We start from the raw sequence: 25,373 nt of genomic DNA on the forward strand, positions 1-25,373 counted from the left end.
CAAAGTTATGGTTGTTTCAAGGGGTAACTTTGGTGTTAATGAGTCTTATTTATCATATAGACATGTATTAGATTCATTCCCAAATTTGTATGCACTGTTGCACAAATGTCATCATTGTCGTCACAAAACGTACCTTTAGTGTCGCACTTGGAGGAAGTTGTTGTATTGTTGTCGCATTGAGGGAATCATGTTGTTTTTGTCTTCTGAGTGATCAATGTTGTGTCATCGACTATTCTAAGTGTGTGATCATGTTCAGGTTTTTTCCTTGTTCACTTTGACCTTACTGCTCCCACACAGCGATTTTTTTGAAAAGCTCTTTCTTGAGCAACTTCACATCACTCAGCCCTCTAGAACTACACATTGCGCAGTCTTAACCCTCAAGCTCATCCCTTGCCTCTTGGAATTGCGCAATGCGCAGTTCCTACCTCCCAGAACTGCACATTGCGCAGTCAAAGTGCTCAACCCTGGCCCCTTGAGTTGCAGAACTATGCAGCCTTGCCTCCCAGTGAACTTCTTTTGTGCACTACCCAGTCTCAATCCTTTAGCTTTCAACCTGACTCATTGAGTTGCACAATTGCACAAGCCCTAGGCATCTCTCTCTCCAGAATTGCGCAATGGGAAACCTCAAGCCTAAATCTTGCCTCCTTGAGCCCCTCAACTGCGCAATCACCCTGCCTTGACCTTCCTGAATTGTGCACTGCATAGTCTTAAGCCTCAAGCTTCCAGCGTGACTCCTTGAGTTGCGCAACTGTGCAAGCCCTAGGAATCTCTCTTCATAACTACGCAGTGGACAACCTCAATCCTCTAGTCTACCTCCTGAACCCCTCAACTGCAAAATGACCCTACCTTATCCTTCCTTAACTGCGCACTACGCAATCTCAAGCCTCAGTCCTGACCCTTGACCTTTGGAACTGCGCACTACGCAATCCCTGAGTGAGTCTTTGAGTCCAACACCCAGTTCCAGTGCAGTTAGTGGCATTCATGAAGCATGTTAGACTAGGGGTTTTCAGACTGATGAAGGAGGAGAAGAAGAAGGAGACCATGCTGGAAGACACCCGTGCAGCTGCAAAGACAAGTTGATCATTGAACGAGAAGATGAAAGGACACCAAATAGTAATAGTCGTTGAAGATCAAGATCATAGTGGAGACTCCCTACCTTCAAGCCTTATGGAGGAGGAAGAAGAAGAACATGCACCATCCTTCAAGAAGACACAAAGATAGCCGCAGAAATAATGGCTTGACATTTCCATATCATCATTCAGTCCATGTCACCAATGTCATGTCATGTCTTATCACGTTGTCATGTCAAGATGTTATGGGAGTCATCATTTGCCACATTATTTGTGGATATCATTATTTAATTTCAATATATTAGAAATTTATGTAAAGTGGAAGTCCAAGAGTCGTCTATAAAATGTGAAAAGTCATGAAGCAGTCAAACGGTCATAGAGAAGTCAAATAGTCGTGAGAGTAGTCCAAAAGTCACAAGGGAGGTGAATGGTCACCCCATTTGTATATATACACCCTCATAACTCATGCAAAAGACTTTTCACCTTAGCTCCTCCTACCAACGATTAGAAAGGAAGATAGTTCCTTTGGAGGAGCAAGTGGTTGCTCTAATGCTCCATTATTGGAGCTATTGGTGTTCATTGTACTAATGTATCTTGGAGCTTTTGTTTAATACTCAAAGCTCGTTGAGCCAGCACACTTTTATGTGTATGTTGTAAATATTGTAAGACTATTCTTTGAATGTTTGTGATGTATGTTGTTTTCATATGTACGAAGGAAATTGAACTATTTTCGGTGACTTTGGTGCTTATCTTGTTGAAGGTGTGTTGTATATGTTTTAATAATTGTTGTTTCTATGTGAACTATTTCGCTAGCTTATCGACAGTCCACTCATATATATGTTTGTGTGTCTTTATTAGATCAATACTATTACTCCTCTTTTAAAGGCTCACTTTTATTTCCCCTCCGATAGAAGAACCTTGACACATTCTGCAATTAAACATTCCACGAGGCATATTCAGTTGTTTATCTGAAATAGCATGTACATTACTCTCTTATGTTGACCACTGTAGCCAAGGAAAATGTCTAAGAACATATGGAATTCAGGCCTTATTTCCAAAAGGGCTCCCACACAAAATAGTGTGAACTCTGATTGAAACTTTTCATCCCCCCTTGGTTAACGTATTTCCAGCACTATCAACAAATGGCGCTAGAAGGGGGATCAGATGCTAGGTTGTGTTTGTTGAGTCTGCTTTGAGCCTCTTATCTTAAATGGCTCTTCCCAAAATCATACTCCCAGGGTGTTTCGCTAACAAATCTGATGGTAAACTTTCAATCCCTAATGAGTCTCTTTATAGCTTGTCTCAATTGAAATTTGATAGTGAGGGTGAAATATCCATAGCTGAGCACATCTCTAAATTTCTCTATTTTTGTGAATTTTATTAAATCAAATGTGATGATATACTTTTCTTCATCACTCTTGAAGGTCGAGTTAACCGATGGTGTCATACCTTGCCATATTCTTCCATCCATTCATTTGATCACCTCATCAAAGAGTTTCATTTAGCATTTGATAGGTATGATTACCGAGATGTCTTTAAAAGAATTAATCCACTAAGAATGAATCTTAATGAATCAATTAAGGATTTTGCTAATTGATTCCTTCACCTTTGTTATGAATTTCCTGAAGACGATACAAATTGGGATTTCTTGAAACAAAAGTTTGAGCATTTCGTTCATATCTCTTTACATGGTGAGTCTCAACCCTTTAATGATTCAGCTCTCCCAACTTTTCAAGTACATGAGACGTTGTTGATTTTAGAGGAGAAACCTAGTATTCATTTCATTCCTTGTCCTCCTCCTTTTTCTGTGCCTTGTGTTGAATCTATTCAAATAAGAAAATATGAAAACCATATTGTTAATCTGTCTCTTCAACCTTCATCCACCTCTCATGATTTGGATCTAATGGAGGAAACCTTGAAATGGTTCATGGAGCGTAGGGTGAATTCTAATCCACTGAAAGTATTACTTCTACAAGGGACATCTGTCATCCTCTATCATCTACATGCTATGACTCTTTGTACCTTGATCTACTTGGTCAATTTGCTCCACCAACTAGTTCTTCACAATCTCTTGATTTTCAAGTTGCTGGTGCAAATTGCGATCAAGTACAAGATGGTCATATTACACAGGGATAGGAGCAGAAAAGTGAAAATACTTTTAATCTCACTTCCTTTTTTCAAAACCCTCTATGTCAAGATGTTTTTCCTTCGTTCTTGGAACATTTTCAATTTGTTAATATTGGTAGTCAATCGAATGAAGTTAATTTGCTTAATCAATCTATAGTCTTCGGCAACAATCATTCTGATGATGACGACTCTGGTTATGTATGCGATGATGAATGCCCAAGTGCACCCGTTGATATTTCGGCTTCTCGAGAAGATTTAATTTGAAAGATTTAGATCTAGAATATGATTCTGTCAAAGAATATGTTGCTAAGGAAATTCCTCTTCATCTCACTATCCCTTGTGTTCTACCGTTTGTAATGCATCAACTGCGATGAAAATACTCCATACTCTTCAAGTTCTTTATCTGATGAATTAACTTCTCAATTGACACAAGGTAGTGATGTTATCCATGATGAAAAAAGAAACAATCAAATCATTGATTACCCTTTTACCCTTGCCATCCCTTATCATCTCCTATTTTGCAGAAGGACAATTTTGCAGAAGGACAACTCTTCAAATTAGTTCTCATGAAATTTCTTCGATTCATGCATCTCTATATTTGCGACCAGAAGAATCTTTTAACTTTAGTACTCTGATTGTTGAAGTTGTAAAATCTGATCAAATCGGTGACAAAAATGGTTGTCATCCAATTAGCAGTGGTCTTAAAATCACTGAAAGTAGTTATCTTTACACCATGCATGATTTGGTTCAATCTTCAAAATGTGATTTTACAATCCTTGAAAGATTCGAGACTTGTCATGAAGTCAAAACACTTCAACTTTTGTTGATGGTTATGTTCATTGTACTGATGTATCTTGGAACTATTGTTTAATACTCAATGCTTGTTGAGTAAGCAAAATTTCATGTGTATGTCATAAATATTGTAAAACTATTCTTTGAATGTTTGTGATGTATGTTGTTTTCATCTGTACTAAAGAAATTGTACTATTTCGGTGGCTTTGATGCTTATCTTATTGAAAGTGTGTTGTATTTGTTTTAATAATCGTTGCTTCTATGTGAACCATTTCGCTAGTGGATCAACGGTTCGCTCATATATATGTGTGTGTCTTTATTAGATCAATACTATTACTCCTCTTTTAAAGGCTCGTTTTTATTTCCCCTCCAGTAGAAAAACCTCAATACATTCTGCAACTTAACAATCCACAAGGTATACTCATTTGTTCATCCGAAAGTACACATACATTACTCTCTTGTGCTACCCATCATAGCCAAGACAAATCTCTAATAAGAACAGATGGCAATCAGGTTTTATTTCTAAAAGGGCTCCCACACCAAATGGTGTGAAGTCTGATTGGGACTTTTCATCAGGGAGACCCCTTTAGTTGACGGATTTCCAGCACCGTCAACAGGAATTTAAGGCTACAAATTCTAGAATGGAACCAAAGAGACCACTAATGATGGTAGGTCACTATGGTAAAACCCTAGCTCCTTCACTTAGGGTTGTGGGGTGCTCTAATGCAATAAATAGTACTCTCCAATAGATTTGGTTAACGCTCGGCGTTATTATAAAAGACACAAACTTATGTTATTTTATTAATAATACCATAACATGTGATTAAAAGAATTCCAATAGATTCGGTTAACACTCGGCTTTTTTTTTTGTAAGCTAGAGTAGGACCTTTGATTTTCTATTTAACCAGGTTAAAATAAGTACAAACATTTGGTGGCCTCAACCCGCCCCGAAGGAAAACCGGGTCTGTTGGCCATCTTAAGTCTTTATAACCCGACCGGTAGCAAAAAAGAATAAGTCTGCTTATCCATGCCAAATAGACGTTACTACCAAAATTACTACTCTAATTTCCTATCGACATTGGAGACTATAAACAGAAAAAATGAGAGCTTATTCTCAGCGAACTAACAAGGAAAACCATTAGAACAACTAGAAGGATTAATCTACCATGTTTTCAGGTGGAGTGTCTTCGTTTTTTGTCACTGGAACTAGCTTCTTCAGCTGTTGTTGAATCTCCTCCAACTTGATGTCTTGCATGAGCAGAGTGATTTGAAGATTCTTCATTTCTCTCCTTAAATTGGGAATGCCCTGAGCCATCTCTGTCATTTCCGCTACCACCTGCTCCATTGTCTTTGCCAGTAATCTCTTCAACACCCAATATACATGTAAATCCTACTTGTATAAAGACAAGTGTCCCCTGGTATTACCCGGGTCAGGGATCAGGTTACCCCAGTCTTCCATCTCTGGTTCCGAGTCTTCCTGCGTTGCATTTGCTTCTAGTTCTTGAATTAGCATACGGATATCGGCGTCAGTTCCTTCGTTATAAGCTTTCTCTGCCTCCTGCACCATATGCCTCATGGTTTTCCGGCCTCGTCTCTGACAAACTAGAGATGGGGGTTTGAATTCCTGTCTGTCGGTTTGTCGACCTCTTCCTCTGCGCCTACGCCCCCTTCCTCGACCTGGGCGAGCTGGTTTGTTCCTCGCAGCTGTCTGACTTCCCTGCCCAACGTCGAAGGATGCGTTCCCTGTAAATTCCTCACCTCCAGGCACCTTAGTTTTCTTTTCCAGATTCGTTCCCTCCCCTTGTTGCGCTTTTTTGAGAGTTTTGTCATTCCCCGCTCCACCTTTCCTGGAATGGAATTGGTAAATCTGCTCGGGGGTCTTTTCTTCCTCCCAAACCATCTGCTTTTTCGTCTCTGACTGCCCCTTATCAGTATCTAATCGAGAACCTTGCATGCTCTTATCCTGACCTATCCGGCTCCCTTCCTTGCTAGATTCGACCCCAGCCTTTCTCATTCTCCCACCCACTGTCTTCTGACTAATATTAAGATGGATGAATTTCCCGTCCCTTTCCCTTCGTCGAACTTCTGCAGCGGTTGAACCTCTTCCCGTTTCCTTAATATTACTGGTGATATCAGAGAAAGCAATGGACAATTTTATGAATTCATACCCCTTTCTATGACGAGTTGCAGAGAAAGTCGGCCAGCCTCGAACTCCCTTCGTCTCCTTCCTTTGCCGCATGCAATCTTCAGGTCTGCCTTCTCCTGTCCTTATTAATCCTCTGCCAGCTACCCGACGTCCCATCATCCATTCGCCGTCGTTCTTACCTCCTTCCTCCTCCACTTCTCTGTCGCCTCTACTCCTCGGGATTCTGCCTAGCCTGCAGGTCGTCCCGACGTCCTGCGTAATTATAATGTTGCGTGGTGACCTGCATTGCCACCTTCCTACCTTCATTATATTTCCACACGTCGCCACCTCATCCACCCCGATCGGGGGCCATCTATAGCCTTTATCGTGAAGTTGTAATCTCATTATTATCCTGAGTAATGATTAAATTGAGGGTCTCCCATCATGGCTTTTCCAAATGAGTTGGCCATATACTGTCTACCTTCCCATCTTGTTCATTGCAACCCCAGTTAGCTAGGAAGTCCGCAGCTTTATTACCGTCCCTTCTAACATGGTTAATGATCTTGTAGTCAATGCGTTTCATTATATCTGCCAGGTCCTGAATTAGTCCGGCCGTCCTCCAACTCTTCGCTACCTGTTCCCAATCCTTCCCATTGTTCAATTTCCTGAGCATCTCTATTACAAGATTCGAGTCTCCTTCAATTTCCAACTTGGTATACCCGTTTCTGATTGCTATTTTGATGCCTTGGTAAACTGCCATCAATTCAGCTTCATTATTGCTCATTATACCCCCCTGATCAGCATAAACCCATCTGGTTTTTCCTTGATTATCTCTAAAAATGCATCTGAATCTCGCTGGCCCGGGGTTTCCCTTAGATGCCCCATCAAAATTTAATTTGATGAAGTTTTCGCGAGGACATTTGAACTTGGATGGGCTCTGGTTCTGAATGCTCTGATTTCTTTTCTTTTGAGGATAAACCATGCCATACTCCAGATTTAGACTGGTTAAGATTCGGCCTTCTTCTAGAGTTGTTTTCCAGTCTTCTTCCTCCCAGGCTTCCGTTAGGATAGTCTCTCTTATAAGTTTTTGGGTTCGCTTCCAAATCATCTCTGCAGGGTTGTCTTTGTCTTGAAATATTCTTTGGTTTCTCTCTTTCCATATTAGCCATATATTAAATCTCATTGCTAGACTCCAGGCTCTCTTAACCACAGGGCTTGAAAATTGACCTTTCCCCCATTGTAAAATGGTTTGTTTAATGTCATGGGGATCCCTGTTTCTCTTTCTAAAAAAGTTCCCGACTTCTTCCCATTGTCGCTGGGCAATAGCGCATGAGTTCAAGAGGTGTTTCCTACGTTTCTTTGTCCTGTTTGCATAGGCTACATCTAGGAGGTCCATGGAATTCTCGCTTTTGTATCTGATCCCAAGTCAAGATTCGTCATTTTCCTACTAACCAAGTGAACAAAGTTACCTTTGGCCACCAATTGTTTTGTCGTATTTGTTTCCACACGAGTGCATCCTCTTTTTGATCCTGACGGGTGGTTAAATAGTAGGCCTCCCTTACCGTGAAAGTTCCCTTTGTGGATCTACCCCATCGAAGTATATCCGGGCCTATTCTAATTTTGATTCTTCTTGATTCCATTTCTTTTACAAGTAGCACTTTCTGTTCAGGATTTATGTTGTTGTCCCATTCTTCCAGATTCCTCCAAGTTCGCTAGGTCTCATCTTGCCTTTCTTCTTTCCAATATTCACTAACATAATTTAACCCCTCCGCTCTAGCCTTCTGATATGTATTTTGCAGGACTTGTATCCCTATAATTCTCTCTCTTTGCTGCCAAGCTTCCTCCCAAAATTTAGCTAAATTTCCGTTCCTTATTTCCCAGAAAGCATGTTTGCCTATTATATCTCTGTTTTGACTAGCCAATCCCCATATTGTGGATCCCATTGGAACTTCCTCCAATCTAAGAATGCCTTCAGCAGTTGTGGGCATATTGTATTTTTGGGTCCAAATCTTTTTCCAAAGATCTTCTCCACCACAACTTCGCTCCTAGAACTTGGTTCAAAGTGTACGAGTCCCTGAGACCTAGTCCCCCTTCTTCTTTATTCTTTATTAGGCCTTTCCATGATATTAAAGCCCATTTCTTTTGCTGCTTTGGACCTCCCCAGATGAATTTTCTGAATATTTCCGTCATTTTTGTACATACTCCTTTGGGGACCACCATTGCTGAGAGAGGGTAGATAGGAATTGCTTGAAGAATTGATTTAAGAAGCACTAGTCTTCCCGCTATGTTCAGAGATCGGAAGGACCAATTAGCCAGTCTGTTCTTGAGTTTCTCAACGGTTTGCTGCCAATTTTCTATCCTCAGAGGGTTTAATGCTAATTGATTTCCCAAGTATTTTGTAGGTAATTCTCCAAAGCGAAAACCTAGAATTCTGGTCAAGTGGGCTTTGACCGCTTCTGGTGTGTTGAAGAGGAATGTGCATGATTTATCCTTGTTAATTTCTATGCCTGATGCTTCCATGAAGAGGTCCAGAATCCGTTTTACCCTCTTAACTTCTCTTAGTGAGACAGCACAAAAAAGCATAATGTCATCAACGAACTGCTGATGAGTAATTGGTAAGTTGTTTCCCCATGGCCTCAGTGCTTTGATTTTTCTCTCCCTAAGTTCTTTTTTGAAGTATCATCCCAATCCTTCGCTGCTATGATGAACAAGAATGAGGATAAAGGATCTCCTTATCGCAGTCCTCTTGTGGCATTGAAAGTCAAGGTTGGTGATCCATTTAAGAGAATGGAGAAATTGGAGGTGGATATCATATCATAGATCCAGCTTACCCATCTATTGCAAAAGCCAAATGCCATTAGGATTGTTTTGAGTTAATTCCAATTTAGACGGTCATACGCCTTTGAGAGGTCCAATTTTATCATCATTCTCATTTCCTTTTTTTGTTTCAGAGAGTGAACCACTTCCTGAGATACCACCAAGCCATCTAGAATTTGTCTCCCTTCCACAAACCCAGTTTGTTCCAGGGAGATTATACTAGATAGAATTGGTTTCAGTCTCTTAGCCATTAAAGTAGCAATAATTTTATATATTACATTACAAAGAGCAATAGGATGAAAACCTTGAGTGGTTTCCAAGTGAGCAGATTTAAGAATAAGAGATAAAAGAGTTGAGTTTAGACCAGGCCATACCTTCTGTTGTCTGCATGATTCCTCTACCACCTCCAGGATGTCTTGCCCTAGGAAGTGCCAACCTGCTTGGTAAAATTCCACTGTAAATCCGTCTGGTCCTGGAGCTTTATTTCTTTTCATCCCTTTCACTATTTCCTCCACTTCCTCCAGGGTTGCTGCCCTCATTAGAGCTAAGTTCTGATCCCTAGTGATCATTCTTGGGATTTCGTTGCATACCCTTCCTATAGCTTCTTCTCTGTCCCCTTGAGGTTCAGTAAGGATGTCTTTAAAGTATCCGACTAGAGCCTGTTCCATTTTCTCACGCTGGATTATACGTTGCCTTCCTCGTTTTTGAATGAAAAAATTATATTCCTTTGTCGATGTTGGATCATGGCTTAGTGAAAGAACTGTGTATTCTTTTCTCCTTCACGAAGCCAGTTTATACGAGACTTTTGCTTCCATAATATTTCTTCCTGCTTTCTTCGTTCCTCAAGTTGGCTTATCACTATACCTTCTCTGTTTTTTCCTCACGTTGGCCTTCTGTTATAATTTCTTGTTGCAGCACTCTCATTTTTTTCTCTAAACGTTGCTGCTCCATGAATATATTCCCAAATTCATCTTTGTTCCATTTTTTAATTTTTCCTCTGAATTCTTTTAGTTTTAGTGGGAAGGTCTGCATCTTGCTTCGTCCTCTTTGTTGGCTCTGGGTCCACCATTCCTCCACCTTTGGCATGGACCGCTGATTCCTAAGCCAAAACACTTCAAACCTAAAGGGGTGTCTTTTTGAGCTCGATTTAATATCAATTTCTAGCCTGATAGGCCAATGATCTGAGCCCATCGCTGGAAGAATCATTGTTTCAATGAATATGTCTCTATTCATAATTCGCTCCGATATTAAAAATCTATCCAGTCTCGATGCAATTTGATTTTTGCCCCCTCTTCTATTGTTCCATGTATGGATCCCGTTTGTTGTAGGAATATCAACCAATCTTTGCTCTAATATCATGTCACCGAAGGCTTCCATGTCTTGGTCTAGTCTTCTTGATCCTCCTCGTTTTTCCACTGTGGTTGTAATCATATTAAAGTCCCCACCTGCAATCCATGGCATCTTCGGGAATAGCCTTCGAATTGTTTTCATATTTTGAAGAAAGCTTCTGCGCTCACTTGATAAATGCGGGCCATATACTCCTGTAAGGATTATCCATTCCGACGAACCTATCATTCTAAAGGTTCCTGAAAGAATTCGAGGGAAGCTGACCCAATTTTCGAATTGAACTTCCTCAGGATTCCATAGGACTGCTAGCCCTCCTGCAGTACCTGCTGCATCCTGACCCATTATCTCATAGTGAGTATTAAATCTTCTCATTATTTCTTCCATTTTCTGGGTACTAATCTTAGTTTCTTGAATTATCATTATACTGGGTTTATCTTTTTTCAACCTATCCCTCAGATATCTCTGTTTTCCCTTGCTATTGAGACCTCTGATATTCCAGCTTGTGATTATCATTTTAATATTTTTTACGGTTGTTGAAATACCTCTGAGAGAGGTATAACTCTTCTTGAATTAACCAGCATCTCCCCTACCACTTGGATGGTCTCACTCATTGGACGCCTACCTCTTTTCCTTCCTCCTTTGCCAGTGCTGCCCATTCCAATACTCTGAGACCCTTGCGCTCTTATTTGTTTTGGTTGGCTTGCAGAGAGTACTCCTACCTTTTCCTTGTATTTTTGAAACATTTCTTTATATAATTGCTTTTGTTCTTTTGGTATAAATCTTTCATCTAGATTCCTCCATTCCTGAAACAGTCTCCTCATTATTCGTTCCTCTTCACTTCCTCTTTCTTTTTGAGAATCGACCTCCATTTGGGTTTGGTCATTTAGCAAATCCATGTTCTCCTCTACACCTCCTTGTTCCATGTTTATTTAGATTGATTCTTGTTCTTTTGTTTCTTTTGATAGTTCCATAGGTTCCTCATCACTTTCTTCCTTTTCCATCCCCATTTCCTCTTCCTGAAGGGCCTTAAACTTGTTTTGATTTTCCAATGGCGTACTTTTGATAGGTGATTGCAGCATGGGCGGTCCTTTTACAGATTTTCTTCTTGTGGGCACTTCTTTAAAACCCTCTTCCGTCCCTTATGTTGCCTTCTTCTCCTCTTCTTTCTTATCAGTGGATTCCTCTACAGAATTTAAAGGGCATTGTTTGAAGCATAGTTGCGGGGGAGCGCCTCCTCCCCCCCGATCCCGCTCCCAATCCGCGCTCCGGGTGGGAGCGACTCTGGAGCGGGTCGGGAGCGCGTTCACTAAAAAAAACGCCCCCTGCCTTTTTGGGAGCGTTTTGCCTTTTTTGCAATTTTTTTTTGCAATGATGTTCCAAATGCAATTGTTTTTCAAAGAAACAAATAAGTTTTTAGTGGGGCAGCTTAATGATCAAGTCTATGGCCCTAGTATTGATATGCGATTCATGGTAATGTTAAATTCTTAAAGTAAAAGTGACATTCTCTTTAATCTTCATTTTCATCTTTTTACTTAAATTTTTAACATTACCATGAAATGACTCAGGATGTTTGAGAGTGGTTCCGACCTCATTGGATTTCATATGCAAAAAGTAGAATTTTAGATTTCATTCAAAATCCAGCAGACTTATCAGTTTTTCAAGATTTCAAGATTGCATTGTTTCCATTGAATTTTGTTATGTATTAGGGTATGGAACTTGTATTTAATCAAGTGCACCAATCCCTCTATGTACCTTGATGTTAATGACATTGGTTGTCGAACTTCTCTATCATAACCCTCCTAAAAATGTACGCATCACTCAAACAAAATCTTGACTTGACATGCTATGTTTTTTCTATCTTATGTTAATGCTTAGAGGGTGATATTAATGACAAAGATCCCTATACAGATACAGAGGTAATGACAAAGATACCTCTGGATATTAAAGCTTAGAGGGTGATATTAATGATAAACATCCTGATTTTCCAACAAGACTAAAAAATTAGACATTTCTTGTTGTGGCAAGAAGCCCAAGCATAAGCGATAGATAATAAATTTACTTGTCCTTTCTAGTTTCTAGTAGTTTTTATAACTATTGACTCTTTCATATTTATTATGATATTTTTTGAAACAATATATGACAATTTAAGTTTGAAGTTGGCAATTATAACTTAGTAGTAATGAATTATAAATATGACGCTTCATGAAAGTTGAAAGTTGTTTCATTTCATTTTATAACATTTCGTTTCATGTTAGATATTATTTGTTGTAATGGTTACACTTAGCTTACAAGTACAACTTTGGTGATCAATGATGATAAATGTTATATATTGAATTTTGAAAGCTTGAAACTTTAAGATTGATGAATCATGACTCAATATGTTGTATGTTACTATGTTACTAACTTGTGGACATGGTTGATGAAGATTATAACTTCTAGATGATTGTTGTTATATGGTTCAATCTATGTTTTTTATATCTAATTCATCATTCTACATGTTTTTGTTGACATATATGTATCAAAATATAAAAATATAAATATATATATATATATATATTATACAAAAAACGCTCCGGGATTCGCTCCCAAACCTGAAGCTTCTGAAAATGTCGCTCCCGCACCCGTTTTCACTACTGCTCCCCGTTTTCGCTCTTGCTCCCAAGTAACACTCGTTTGAAGAGGTGGCCATATTCGTGGCATCTTCTACAACGGAATGGGATGTGTTCGTAATCCACTGGTTGCTGCCAAACCTCATCATGGTATTCTAACTCGATAAACTCCGACAGCGGCTCTATTATATTCATGTATACACATATCCTTGCATAGGATGTGTATCGCCCTCTTTTGGTGGTTTCTGCTACTTTAACAAATGTCCTGATTGTATTGCCTATTCCTTCTAGGATCTCCGGGTCCCAAAACTCCATTGGCAGTTCAAACAATCTGATCCAAATAGGTGCTGCTAACATTTTTCCTTGTCTGGATTATCGCAGTCCTCCCAATGCCGCATGAATAAACCAACATTGTGCATGAAGTAGGGTCCTCCCTCGAAGATCCTTTCCTTATCATCCAAGTTTGAGAATATAACTGTGAAAAAACCCTTTGCCCCCAATTTTAGATCTATATGCCCCTTAGGTTTCCACCTCTATTGTATCCATTTGGACAAATCCTTTTCAGACGGCCAAAACCCTACGAATTTACAAATTAAAGCATGATTTCTCATATAACTTCTATATTCTTCGAGTTTGTTATTCGAAATTACGAACCTGGGTTTTTTCAATGCTCTTGGGAGACACTTGCCGCTTAATCCCGCTTGCCATCGGGTTCCCATTACCAGGGGACCTCTGTAGCTTTTCCTTAAGCCACTTTGTGCTCCATTTCTGCTTGACTTCCCTGCTGTTATGTTTTTGTAGAAGGGGATCTCTCCCCTCCCCGCTTCAGCTGCCATTTCACCATTAGATCCCTCTGTTTTTGACTCCTACCTTTCCCCCGTATCTATAATCCCTGATTTGGTCAAGCGCAAGAGGAGCAAGTCCCCCTGCCCTGGTCTTCGATACCAATCTGTTCGCCGCAGTTCAGCCCCAAACCCTAACCCTCCAAAAACCCTCGCCACCCTCGGTTAACGCTCGGCTTTATTATAAAAGACAAAATTCTGTTATTTTAATAATAATACCATAACATGTGATTAAAAGAATTTAAAAAATAATAATATGTTTGTCCAGCAACAAGTTGGAATGTTTCCAGCAGATTTGGTTAACGCTTGGCTTTATTATAAAAGACACAAACTTCTGTTATTTTATTAATAATACCATAACATGTGATTAAAAGAATTTAAAAAATAATAATATGTTTGTCCAGCGACAAGTTGGAATGTTTGTCATGTGTACTATGCTCCAAGTTCAAATCTGCCCACCCAAGTTGAAGTATAATATAGCACGAGAGATCGGGTTAAAAGTCCAAACATGCATGTTACTTCCCTTTCTCAAGGTTCCGTATGTGTCATTTCCGAAATCCATCAAGCTTGGAAAGTCGTACTTGTTTCCCGTTCTAGGTGGCAAAAAATTTACACTCTTACAGTAGACTTCACCTACCGTCATGTCAACTGTGAAGGATAGTATCTCAATTTGAAACATCTTCTAAAGGGGTTTGGTGCAACATTTATATCGTCTGCTTTTTCTAATAAACCTTCTGCAACCAGCAGAAAGAAGCAACATGAAAATAGATTACAGTACTCCCTCTATGATGTAGAATTCTGCATGGCAATGAGCTTTGTTAGTATTGCTTGGAGATAATTCAAAGGGAGTGACAAGTTGACATTTTAAAACGCATTCTTTGCTCCCATCATTTCTACTGCTAAAAACATTATGGCTATTTTTAGTAATGGTCTTTATGCAGTCTGCTGTTACTTCATTATTCCAACAAGTTTTATTTGATTTATAAGTAACGCAGAAAGTCCAAACAGACATCTAGGTAGTGAATCTTGTCTCTGCTTCCAGGACAGGCATAGTTTGTAAAAATGATCTAATTTAGCTAACAAATTACTGAAATGCCCTCACAAGAAAAGCATCGCACTAAAGAACCCAAACCCATTTGGGGAGCATTGAAGGGCAACAATAACAACATAAAAAGAACTTTTTCCATTTATGGGTGTTAAAAAGAACTTAGGGCCATGAATACACACATAATTTCAACAAACAAACAAACAAAAAATTGAAGCTTGAGCCATAGCTGCCAATCACATAAATTTTACATATTCCTTTGTCTGAAGATTTTTACAACAATTATTTTAAGCAGCATCATAATCTTGCGAGCTGTACAAGAATCTGAAATATTGGCTAGTGCTCAGTCTTGATTTTTGCATCTCCATTTGGTAATCCCCCTTGTGCTTGCATTTGTTTTCTTGACTCCTGTGAAGCAGCAAATGATAAACAACTTTAGAAGCAAAGAAATTAGCAGCTGAAATGAGGATAGCAGAGATGCTTTATTTATTATGAATGTCCTTCATACTAAAGAGGACCTATATTTTCCATCCTGTCAGCAATTTAGGTTGATAATGATCATCTGAATATGGGCTCCCACTGCATTGCACTTATCCCACCAGACACTTGAGTGACTAAACATATACAAAAAGCAACTAATATAACATGCAGGCTAGAATGGGTAACATCAAGTATCAAAGAGAGAGCATGGACTAGTGTGCTGCCTCTACAGATACAAATTTCATAGTCAAAATCTAACTTACATACCAACTTCTCTGGCAATGCTGGAGGCAAAACAAAAGGAAAAAAAAAGAGCTAAATATTGAATGAAGTTCTGCTCAAAGCAGAAACAAGGAAGCATTTAGCTAGATTGTCGATATGACTATGACTGGAACACAACTTTGCCCAAAGTTGTTTTAAGCATTTGATTAAAGAGGGTTCAAAAAAATCCTAGCAAAAGCTTCAATCCAATCTCTTGAATCATCAGCAAAGTTGATAAAATAAATTTGCAAACCATGATACTGTTTCCATGAACACCTTATGCTAAGGACTCACGAGCTTGTCTGACAACTCTTATTACCTACAAACCTGGTTCCTTTTTCAATCTTGATACTCCAGACCCTACTACTATACTTTGTTAGTGCAGTATAATACTACTTATACAATGAATTAGACATAACTTAGATCTACAACACATCAATACTGACAATATTATGCATAAGAATTATAAATGTACTTACAGCAACAGATGCGGCACGCAATTCACGGTATACTTCTACTTCCTCAGGATATTCTTGTTCAAGTTCCTCCAAAAGCTGTTTCCGTAGATTCTATAGCCATACACCAATAGTAAGTCTAGCATCCAGGGTCTAGAAGGCAGAGTTAAGTATCTTAAATTTTAAACCTTGTTAAAATTGCACTTTATTCATTGCTAACATCTCCTTATGAAATTGGAAACATAAAATATTAATACACCTTCATGATACTACATTTCACCATCAACCCTACCCTGCACACAATCAACTCACTCAATTGACACCTTCTACCTCCCCTCTGAAATCTCCATTGAAAATATTGATGCTCAGTCCCATTATTTTTTGTATATTCAGGCAGAAAACTTTGCACAGAAGTTCCCAATGATCAAATTGAAAAAAAGTAAATTCAAATACAGTGTCTTTCACAATCAAATCTCAAAACTGAAAGCTGAAACACAGAAAGAAAACTCAAAACCAATAACAACAATTTACAAAACTAAAAACCAAAACTCTACTGTCAAAATTGGCAATGTCATTGAAGTCCCACCATCAAACCCTAAAACATAAAAACAAGCTACTTTGATAAATTGCATGAAATACAAAATTTAAATAAACTGATCTTTTAAAAGAGACGCTCTTGCAGAAAGATGCTTTTCGAAGAAATGATTACTCCAAACACACTGCCAAAATCATTATGATAGTCACATAAAACTTGTGATAGGGCAACAGAATTGTACAGATATTCTTCTAAATATCTAAAATCCCAAAAGCAGGTTTCCTATCAGAACCGTGTTTCATTTATTCCAATTTATTTTCTTAACTTCCAATTTACAGGACATTTCTCGTCAATGAAGGATATTGTGGACTTTGCTCGAGGACTTTATTTCATAATTAGCTTTGCTTGCAGGATATTTCTCATTCCAAAAATGCCAGTCCTCTAATACATCTCTTATTCAACAAAACTTCAATCTTCGGTATTTGGTATGTTCTAAAATGAACAGATTTTGGGTTGCATGTTCTGAAAATTAAGACAATGGAATACAGCCATAAATATTGTTTCCATAACAAGATGGAATTTGATCTCAAACAGTGCAGCAGTTGATGGATCAATTGATATTTTGTGATAACAAAATATCTTGAAAGTCTGAATTCCACAGAAAGGACACAACAAATAACAGACAAGTAGACATTTCCTCACCTTGAAAGCTTCTGACTTTCCTTTAGTTGTTTGGTTTCGCTGAATGCATTTGTTTATAATATCCTTAGTGAACTCATCGGGATTCTTTCCATCATCAATAAACCTAATACAAGAAACTAACCCACTTCAAAATTGTTTCAGATGCCCTTGTTAAACTTTAAAAAATGTCAACAAAATGTGGTGGGCAAAAAAACATTAAGAAAAAATAATACAAGGAAAGAAATATATTACTGAAAATATTTAGATCTAACATAATACTTACCTAATAACCTCAAGAGGAACCTGAATATCAGTATTTTGTGCAGCCTTTTGCATTTCATTGAGCTCATTCACTAAAAAATTTCTGTTGATTGCCATCAAAATTAAAAGTTAAACCATATTGATATATTTGCAAAACCCCATAAGTTTTTATTTGAAAAAAAAATGCATCTTATATTATTAAATATAATACAGATTCAAATACAAAGAAGACCCATCTACCTTGCTGCTGCCAAGGCAGCATTGAGATGAGACTGAGCCCTGTCAGAGCAGTTCTACTGTTCTTCACATCTTTTCTTAGTACATAACCCTTGGCACTGATTTTGGCAGAGAATTAATACAAAGAAAACCCAACCCCAACCCCAGCAACACATTTATAACAGATATGACATATACCATACAAAATCGTGATCCTAACATGAGGTCAGAGACCCAAGGAATGGCTCCACAAAACACTAATGTCATGTCACCATGCAACATGCAAAGTGTTAGGATCTAGAGCTTGCCTCTCTGTGAGGTGGCATCACCCATTGTATTATATATTTGTAACTTAAAGATATGGTTTGAGACCTTTTCCATCATATTGCTGGTCCTGTCATGTGTGTTCTATTTCTTAACACACTTCTTCGGTAATTGGATCAAGCAGAGAAACACACTGCTTTAGACAGTTTTAGGGTTACAGATCTATTCCTAGCTTAGGGAACGCCACAGGGATTAAGAACGTTGATTGTGATCCTAGTTTCTCCTAGTCTATATAGAAGATGTAGGGCACAACACCATGTTGGTTGGTTAGTTCTTGTTTTGAGCAATTGTAGTGTATTTCAGTTTCTTTTCAGAATTCGATAAAAGATTGATGTGATTGAAAATTCAGATCTGTGTATTTGCTGTTTGTATCTCCAGTGATGTGCTTTTGTCGATTAACATTTTCAGAAGTTGCTGTTTCGATTGGAGGTTTTCATGTTTTTAGCTACCTGGTGTTTAGGTTATTTTCCTGAGTGCGGAATCTGCTTACCAGAGTCTGAAAATTAACATGCTATCAGAGCATGTTCACTGCAATCTTCCAGGACTCCAGGAATCATGAGATCAGTGCACTGTGGAAAGGAGCTGTTGGAGGGTTTCAGCAGGCATGATGCCCAAGTGTCTTCAGTGTTTAAAGACACCAGAGCTGTGGTGGGTTGTGAGGTGTGATGTCCTAAGTTCTCCAGTGATTGAAGTGTTGTTGTGGCTAAGAGAAGCAATCTGTACCTGTGATAGATTTCTGATCTGGAAAAAAAAATTCCCAGCTAACTGATTGGTGTAGTGTTCCAAGAGGCACTTCCAACTTTACACCATGGAAGTGCACACTACATATGCTACTAGAGGAGGTTATCTATGGGGTTCCATTGAAGCAGCCCCAAAACACCCGCTGATCCAACGACTTGGCTAACCATAACAAGGTGGGAAAGGCAAAGCAAATCATTCTAGATTTGGTGAACGACCATCTGATCCCTCAGATTGTGAAGAAGAAATAGGCTAAGAAGATGTTTGATGCCTTGACCACTCTATACCAAAGTGAGAATATTAACTGAAAGATACATCTAAAAAAGAAGCTCAGCAACACTTGCATAAGTGAATCATATACAGTGTCCAACCAGGTTAAGAGATCAGCTTTGCTGCTGTTGAGATGAAACTAGAGGATCAGGCGTTGGTGCTCAGAGCACTAAATGAAATCCACTCATCCTTGGATGCATTTATTAGGTGTATGTTCTCAGAAGAAGCTTCCTACCTTTCAGAAGCTTCGGGATGATTTTATCCAAGAGGAGACCAAACCAGACAGTATTTCAGCCAGAGTGGAGGAAATCAGTGTTGCAAACATCCCGATAACATCTCGATTTTGTCGCTAAATCATGATTTTTTGGCCTAGTCGATGTTTGTCATTTTTTATTGATATTTTGATGGTATCTTAATTTTGCTGATGTTTTCCGATTTTTACCGATATTTTCCCGATTTTATCCCAATGCCGATGTTTGCAACATTGGAGGAAATTCAAAACCTAGCCCTCATTGGGAAGATGAAGGTGGTAATAAAGGAGGACCAAGAAGCATCAAAAGGGGAAGAAGGAAGATGGAGGGTCTTTCAACTAGGAGAAGAAAAGCCTCACCCATGTTAAGTGTTTCAAGTGCCATCATATGGGATGGAGGGTCTTTCAACTAGGAGGAGAAAAGCCTCACCCATGTTAAGTGTTTCAAGTGCCATCATATGGGCCACTAAGCTTCTAGTGCCCTGAAAAAGGGAAGAGAAAGGACAATCGGCAGCAACATAAGCAATTTGTCGAAGCGCAAATGCTTCTATAGGAATGAATGACTTAGTATCCAGAGTTGAGACGGTCTTCTCCATGGTTTCCATTAACATTGTTTCGATGTAGTAAGTGGACAGTGGAGCATCTAGGCACATGGCCTTCAACAAGAAAGCGTTCAACAAACTTCAAGAGCAGGAACGTGGAACTCGGTGATGATGTTATCCAATAACCAAGATGGATTTAGTCTCAATCTACATGCCAGCAGGTGACGCTCTTGAGCTTGATGATGTCTTATATGTTCCTGGTTTAAAACGAATATGCTATCAGTTTCAGCCAGTGACAAATTTGAGATATGTGGCCAACTTTGACAATCAGCAAGTTATTATCAGATATTGCGGTCAGGAATCAGGATCCTAGTGACTTTGGCCAGAGGTATGTGAAAGGGAGACCTTTATAGGTTGCTTGTTAATCCAATAATAGATCAAGCCCTGGTGCATTGTGGTGACCAACCATGCAAGCCTTGGCACAAGACATTTGGCCACCCGCACTATGGAGCATGTGCAAGGATTCTAGGACTTCAAGGTAAAGAAGACAAGAGTGTGCAAGTGCTATGAATTCAGCATGCATGCCAAGACGGCTTTCCCTAGCAATGTGCACAGATTGAGACTCCTAGAAACCTTGGACATATTTTATGAAGACCAAGGATGTAGTCTGACAATCCAAGAGTTTAAACTTTTTGTGGAGAATCAGACATGTAAGAAAATTAAGTTGTTGAGATAATGGAGAGTACACCTCCAAAGAGTTTGAATCCTTTTGTAGATATGTCGGGCTCAAGAGGCAGCTGATAATACTGATAAACCTCAGCAAAATGGGGTTGCGTCGAGGACGAACAAGTCCAACATAGAGACAACCAAGGTCATGAATTAGATCTGCCCCCGTTTCTTCAGGAAGAAGCATGCAATGCAATTGTCTACATTCTCAAAAGTGTCTTCACAAGATCCTGAAGCTCAATACACCAAAAGAAGCTTTTACTGGTGATAAACCACAAGTATTTGGCTTTCGTGTTTTTTGCTGTCCTTTATATGTTCACTTTCCTGATGAGAAGAGATCTCAACTTGAACCTTCAAGATTGAAGTGGATATTTGTTGCTTACAAGGAATCATCCAATGCTTACAGAGTTTATATTTTGTGCAGAAGATAGTAGTGAGCCGAGATGTTAAGTTTTATGAGGATGTTTGGTCCTCTAAGTCTCAGGAACCTGGGAGAAAAGCTTGCTGTTCCAAGCGCTGATTAACATATTTTAGAGGAATCAAATTCAGATCAGCAAGGTTCCAATTCAAGGTACATGGCCCATTTTACCACCCAGAGTACCTGTTTTACCACCCAGTACAACCAAGAAGCTGGAGGTTTAACCAGACATTATAGGGAGGCACAAGAACAAGCAGGAGCTCCAAAGACTTATTTTTGGTGAGTCATCCTCAGAAGTTTCCTAATTATGTTGCACTAATGTCTTCCATCATTGATTTAGATCAGTGTTGATAATATCGCCGAAAAATCGGCGATATTCGCAAAAATCGCGATATTTTCTCTGAGCCGAAATATCGCCACAGAAAAATCGCGAGATTTTCATGTTTTCAATTTCTCGCGAGAAATCCGAAATTTCGGCGATATTTTAGCAAAAATCGCGAGAACAGGGTAAATATCGCCAGGTTAGGTTTTATCGATTTATAAAAAGGTTTTTGAGTTTTCGATGCCCGTCATTCTGTTTTCGTGCGAGCTGGAGAGTGAGACGGAACCGGTCGGTGCTGCGAAGGAGGGTTTACCGTTTGGCTGCCAAGAAATCTTAAAAGGTATGAACATTGAATCCGACATCGTCTTGACTCTTCACACTCTTCAGTGCCGCTGCGTTTACTGTATGGCAGTGTATACATAATACATATTACATAACCGTTAACGTATTACCACGCTGTCTGTGGCCCTAGTACCTACAGTCTCGACTCTCTGCAATCCGCTACCAGTTTTCGTTTTAAATTTTAATCACCGCTACCACTATAATATATAATATATATAACCGTCGACAAATCCACGAAGACTGTAGTCTGTAATCGTTGTCTTTATTTTTAATAAAAACTTATAATATTGTGTATCTCAAGGACGATTTCGAGAGAAAAAAGACACTGCAAGTCTTCTGCAAGTTTTTATTACAAGATTTCGAGAGAAAAAAGACACTGCAAGTCTTCTGCAATCGCCATATGTGGCGCTGCAAATCTTTATCTAAGTATCTCCATTGAAAAAGACAGTAGAACGGTGAACCTATTCATAATCAAGATTCAAAACTAAATAAATCAATAATAATTATTAATTATTACCGACTTATGTTATATATATTTAAATTTTAAACTTTAACTCAAAAATATATATTATAAATAATAAATATAGATTTATTTTGGAGGTGTATTTGTAATTTTTTATTTTAAAAATGAATTATTTTATTTTAAATAAAATTTTGTTTTTATTATTGTTATTAATTTAATACTTTAAAAATTCTCTGGACAGTTCTATAAAATTATAAATACAAAATAAAAATTAAATAATTAAAAAAATTCATTTTTATATTTAATTTAAATTTAAAAATATGATTTAATTTTGAATTTAAAAATATAATAAGTTTAATAAAAACTTATAATATTATATATTACTTATTAAGTTACTAATTCCAAATTTTTTTTGGTGCTGTAGGTTTCCTTTTGAGTTAGCCCACTACAAAATACAAATATGCCAAAAAACTTGGACCCATTTTGGGAGTATGGGATCCCTGATGGTGGGACAAATCGTGCATATCTTTCATGCAAATTGTGTGGGGACAAGATGACAGGTGGGTTTACACGACTGAAATACCATCTTGCTAGACTCACTGGACATGATGTTGGCATTTGTCAAGTTTCTAGTCCGGAGCTTATACGAAAAGCTCTTGAGGCAATTGAAGAAAAGGACAGAAAGAAGGAAGAGGCGGAAAGAAACAAAGCTGAACGTGCAGGTAGATCTTTTGGGATATCTTCTCCTGATTTTGATGTTCAGGGTAGTGGCCCTACTGGCCCTAGTGGGAGGGGCTCCACAACTGGCACACCATCACATGCTAGCACTACTGCTAGTGTGAATGCGAGGTCATCATTTTTTGTTCCACGAACAGGAGCTGGAGCACAACCTGGCATAAAATCGCTTTATAAAAAAAAGGAGAAGGAAGAAGCAGATAGAGTCATGGGGAGGTGTATTTATTGGAGCGACTTACCTCTCAGCATCATAAAAACCAATCCATTTTGGCAACCAATGTGTGATGCTATTGCTGTTGTGGGCCCAGGGTACAAAAGTGCCACATATGAGGAGTTGCGGGGGCCAATTCTTCAAGCAGAAAAACAGGACATCAACTCTAGATTGGCGGAGTTGAAACAGACATGGGAAGTCACTGGATGCACAGTGATGTCTGATGGTTGGACAGATAGGAAGGGTAGGACCCTTCTAAATTTCTTGGTACATTGTCCTAAAGGTACCATGTTTATTAAATCGTTGGATGCATCAGAACATATCAAAGATGCAGCAACGATATGTGAGTTGTTAGATGGGTTCATTCAGCAGATTGGTGTGCAGAATGTGGTGCAAGTCGTAACAGACAATGCAGCTAATTATGTGTCTGCCGGCAGAATGCTTATGGAGAGGCATCCCACATTGTTCTGGACTCCATGTGCAGCGCATTGTCTTGATTTGTTGCTTGAGGATATGGGGAAACTCTCCTTCATCAAGGAGCCAGTTGATATGGCTAGGAGCATCCCCAAGTTTATTTATAACCATGCTTTTGTTCTTAGCCTTATGAGGAGGTTCACTAGAAACAAGGAGTTGCGGCGTCCTGCCATCACACGTTTTGCCACAACCTTTATTACTCTTCAGTCTTTGCTTCGATGTCAGTTCGAGTTGAAGCAAATGTTTGTGTCTGATGATTGGCGTGCTTGTAGATACAGCAAGAGACCTGATGGGAGAGCCATTGAAAAAATGGTGTACTCTGAGACATTTTGGCGTGGAGTACAAGAAGCATGTGCAATTAGCGAACCTATAGTAAAGGTTCTTAGATTGGAGGATGGAGAGAAGCCTGCAATGCCTTATTTGTATGAGGGCATGGATAGGGCCAAGGAGGCCATTCGTTCCTATTATGCAGACAAGGGTTCTGCTGGCCTTAATAGGCAGATGATGTTATGGGATGTGATCGATAGTCGGTGGACAGGGATGCTTCATCGACCCATTCATGCAGCAGCACTCTTCCTCAACCCTGCATTTGCATACAAATGCAATTTTCGTTTTGATGGCGAGGTGATGGAAGGGCTCCATTCCTGTATTCAGAGGATGGTACCTGATTCTGAGGTTCGTAGCAAAATCAGCCGCGAGATACATAATTATCAGGATTGTGTTGGCCTATTTGGCTTTGATGATGCCATTAAGGAAAGGGCCCTCTTCATGCCACGTAAGTGACAAGCCATCACTCATTAGAAATTAGAAATTTGAATTTAATTATGTTTTAACTTTTAACTTTTAAGTTTTTGAATTTTTTATTTCATTATTTTGTTGTAGATCTTTGGTGGCGAAGCTATGGTGCAAGGGTACCAAATTTGCAAAATTTGGCTATACGAATCTTGAGTCAAACATGTAGCTCTTCAGGGTGTGAGCGCAATTGGAGTGTATTTGAGAAAATACACGCCAAAAAGCGCAACAGGTATAACTTTGAACTCAAGCCTTCAGTTGAGCAATTACACTTATTGTAATTTTTAATTTTTAATTTATGACCTTCAAGTGTCAAGAGTCAAGAGTCAAGACTCATTACTTTTTTTGACACTCTTACAGGTTGGAGTTCGCACGCCTCAACGATTTGGTGTATGTGCATTACAACATCCGACTTCGAGTGAGGAAAATAGAATCACCAGTGGATCCAGATGCCATTTCCTTAGACAATATTGATGTATTGTCTCCGTGGAGGGTGGAGTCTCAGGAGCCCATATTGCAGGAGTCACCTTTATGGTTAGAGCCAGTGGCAGATGATCCATTAGAGCAGGGGCAGCAAGAGGAGGACTCGGAGTCAGAGGAGCAGCAGCACTTAGAGGAGGAGCAGGAGGAGGAGGGCACTGCGGGAGCATCAGCATCAACACCATCTGCTATAGATATAGGAGAGCATAGCTCCATGCCTATCACTCATTATTTGACATTAGGTGCAGAGGCAGTGTCAGGGCCTTCTACTACTAGGGGCAGGCCTGGCAAACAGCCCATCATGTTTTCCCGTAAAAGGGGGAGAGGGCAGTAGATAGATAGCTGCTAGTTTTATTTGTTATGCTACATGTAACTCATGATGATGAGATACTTTTATTATTATATGTGATGTTATTTTGTATTGGTTCTCCACATTTGAGTCCTTGAATGGACAATTATCAGGGATTAGCACGATTTGGTATCGCCTTTGATATATCATTTCTATTTGACATCATATATATCAGTGTTTTCTTCATATTTATGTGCCAATGTGTTTATTTCATGTTGTTATTGCTTTATATGTTTAAAAATCTGAAAAAAATGAATATATTATGCATTTTTTA

General features: G+C 39.0%; 1 protein-coding gene across 1 annotated transcript in view; it reads right to left on the reverse strand.

Moving 5' to 3' along the window:
- Positions 1-14,889: 14,889 nt before the first annotated feature.
- LOC149141285 (mediator of RNA polymerase II transcription subunit 10b-like) overlaps positions 14,890-25,373 on the reverse strand; it is a 29,672-nt gene continuing 19,188 nt past the window's right edge. Inside the window, exons 2-5 of the mRNA XM_089447192.1 lie at positions 17,470-17,550; positions 17,208-17,310; positions 15,995-16,084; positions 14,890-15,182 (exon numbers count right to left, since the gene is read on the reverse strand). Of these exons, the coding sequence (XP_089303318.1) occupies positions 15,111-15,182; positions 15,995-16,084; positions 17,208-17,310; positions 17,470-17,550 (346 nt within the window). The 3' untranslated portion in view covers positions 14,890-15,110. The remainder of the gene's footprint in view (positions 15,183-15,994; positions 16,085-17,207; positions 17,311-17,469; positions 17,551-25,373) is intronic.

Source organism: Pinus tabuliformis, chromosome X, assembly GCF_031772625.1.
Source record: "Pinus tabuliformis cultivar Carrire ecotype Pingquan chromosome X, CPIR1, whole genome shotgun sequence".
In the NCBI taxonomy this organism is placed as follows: Eukaryota; Viridiplantae; Streptophyta; class Pinopsida; order Pinales; family Pinaceae; genus Pinus; species Pinus tabuliformis.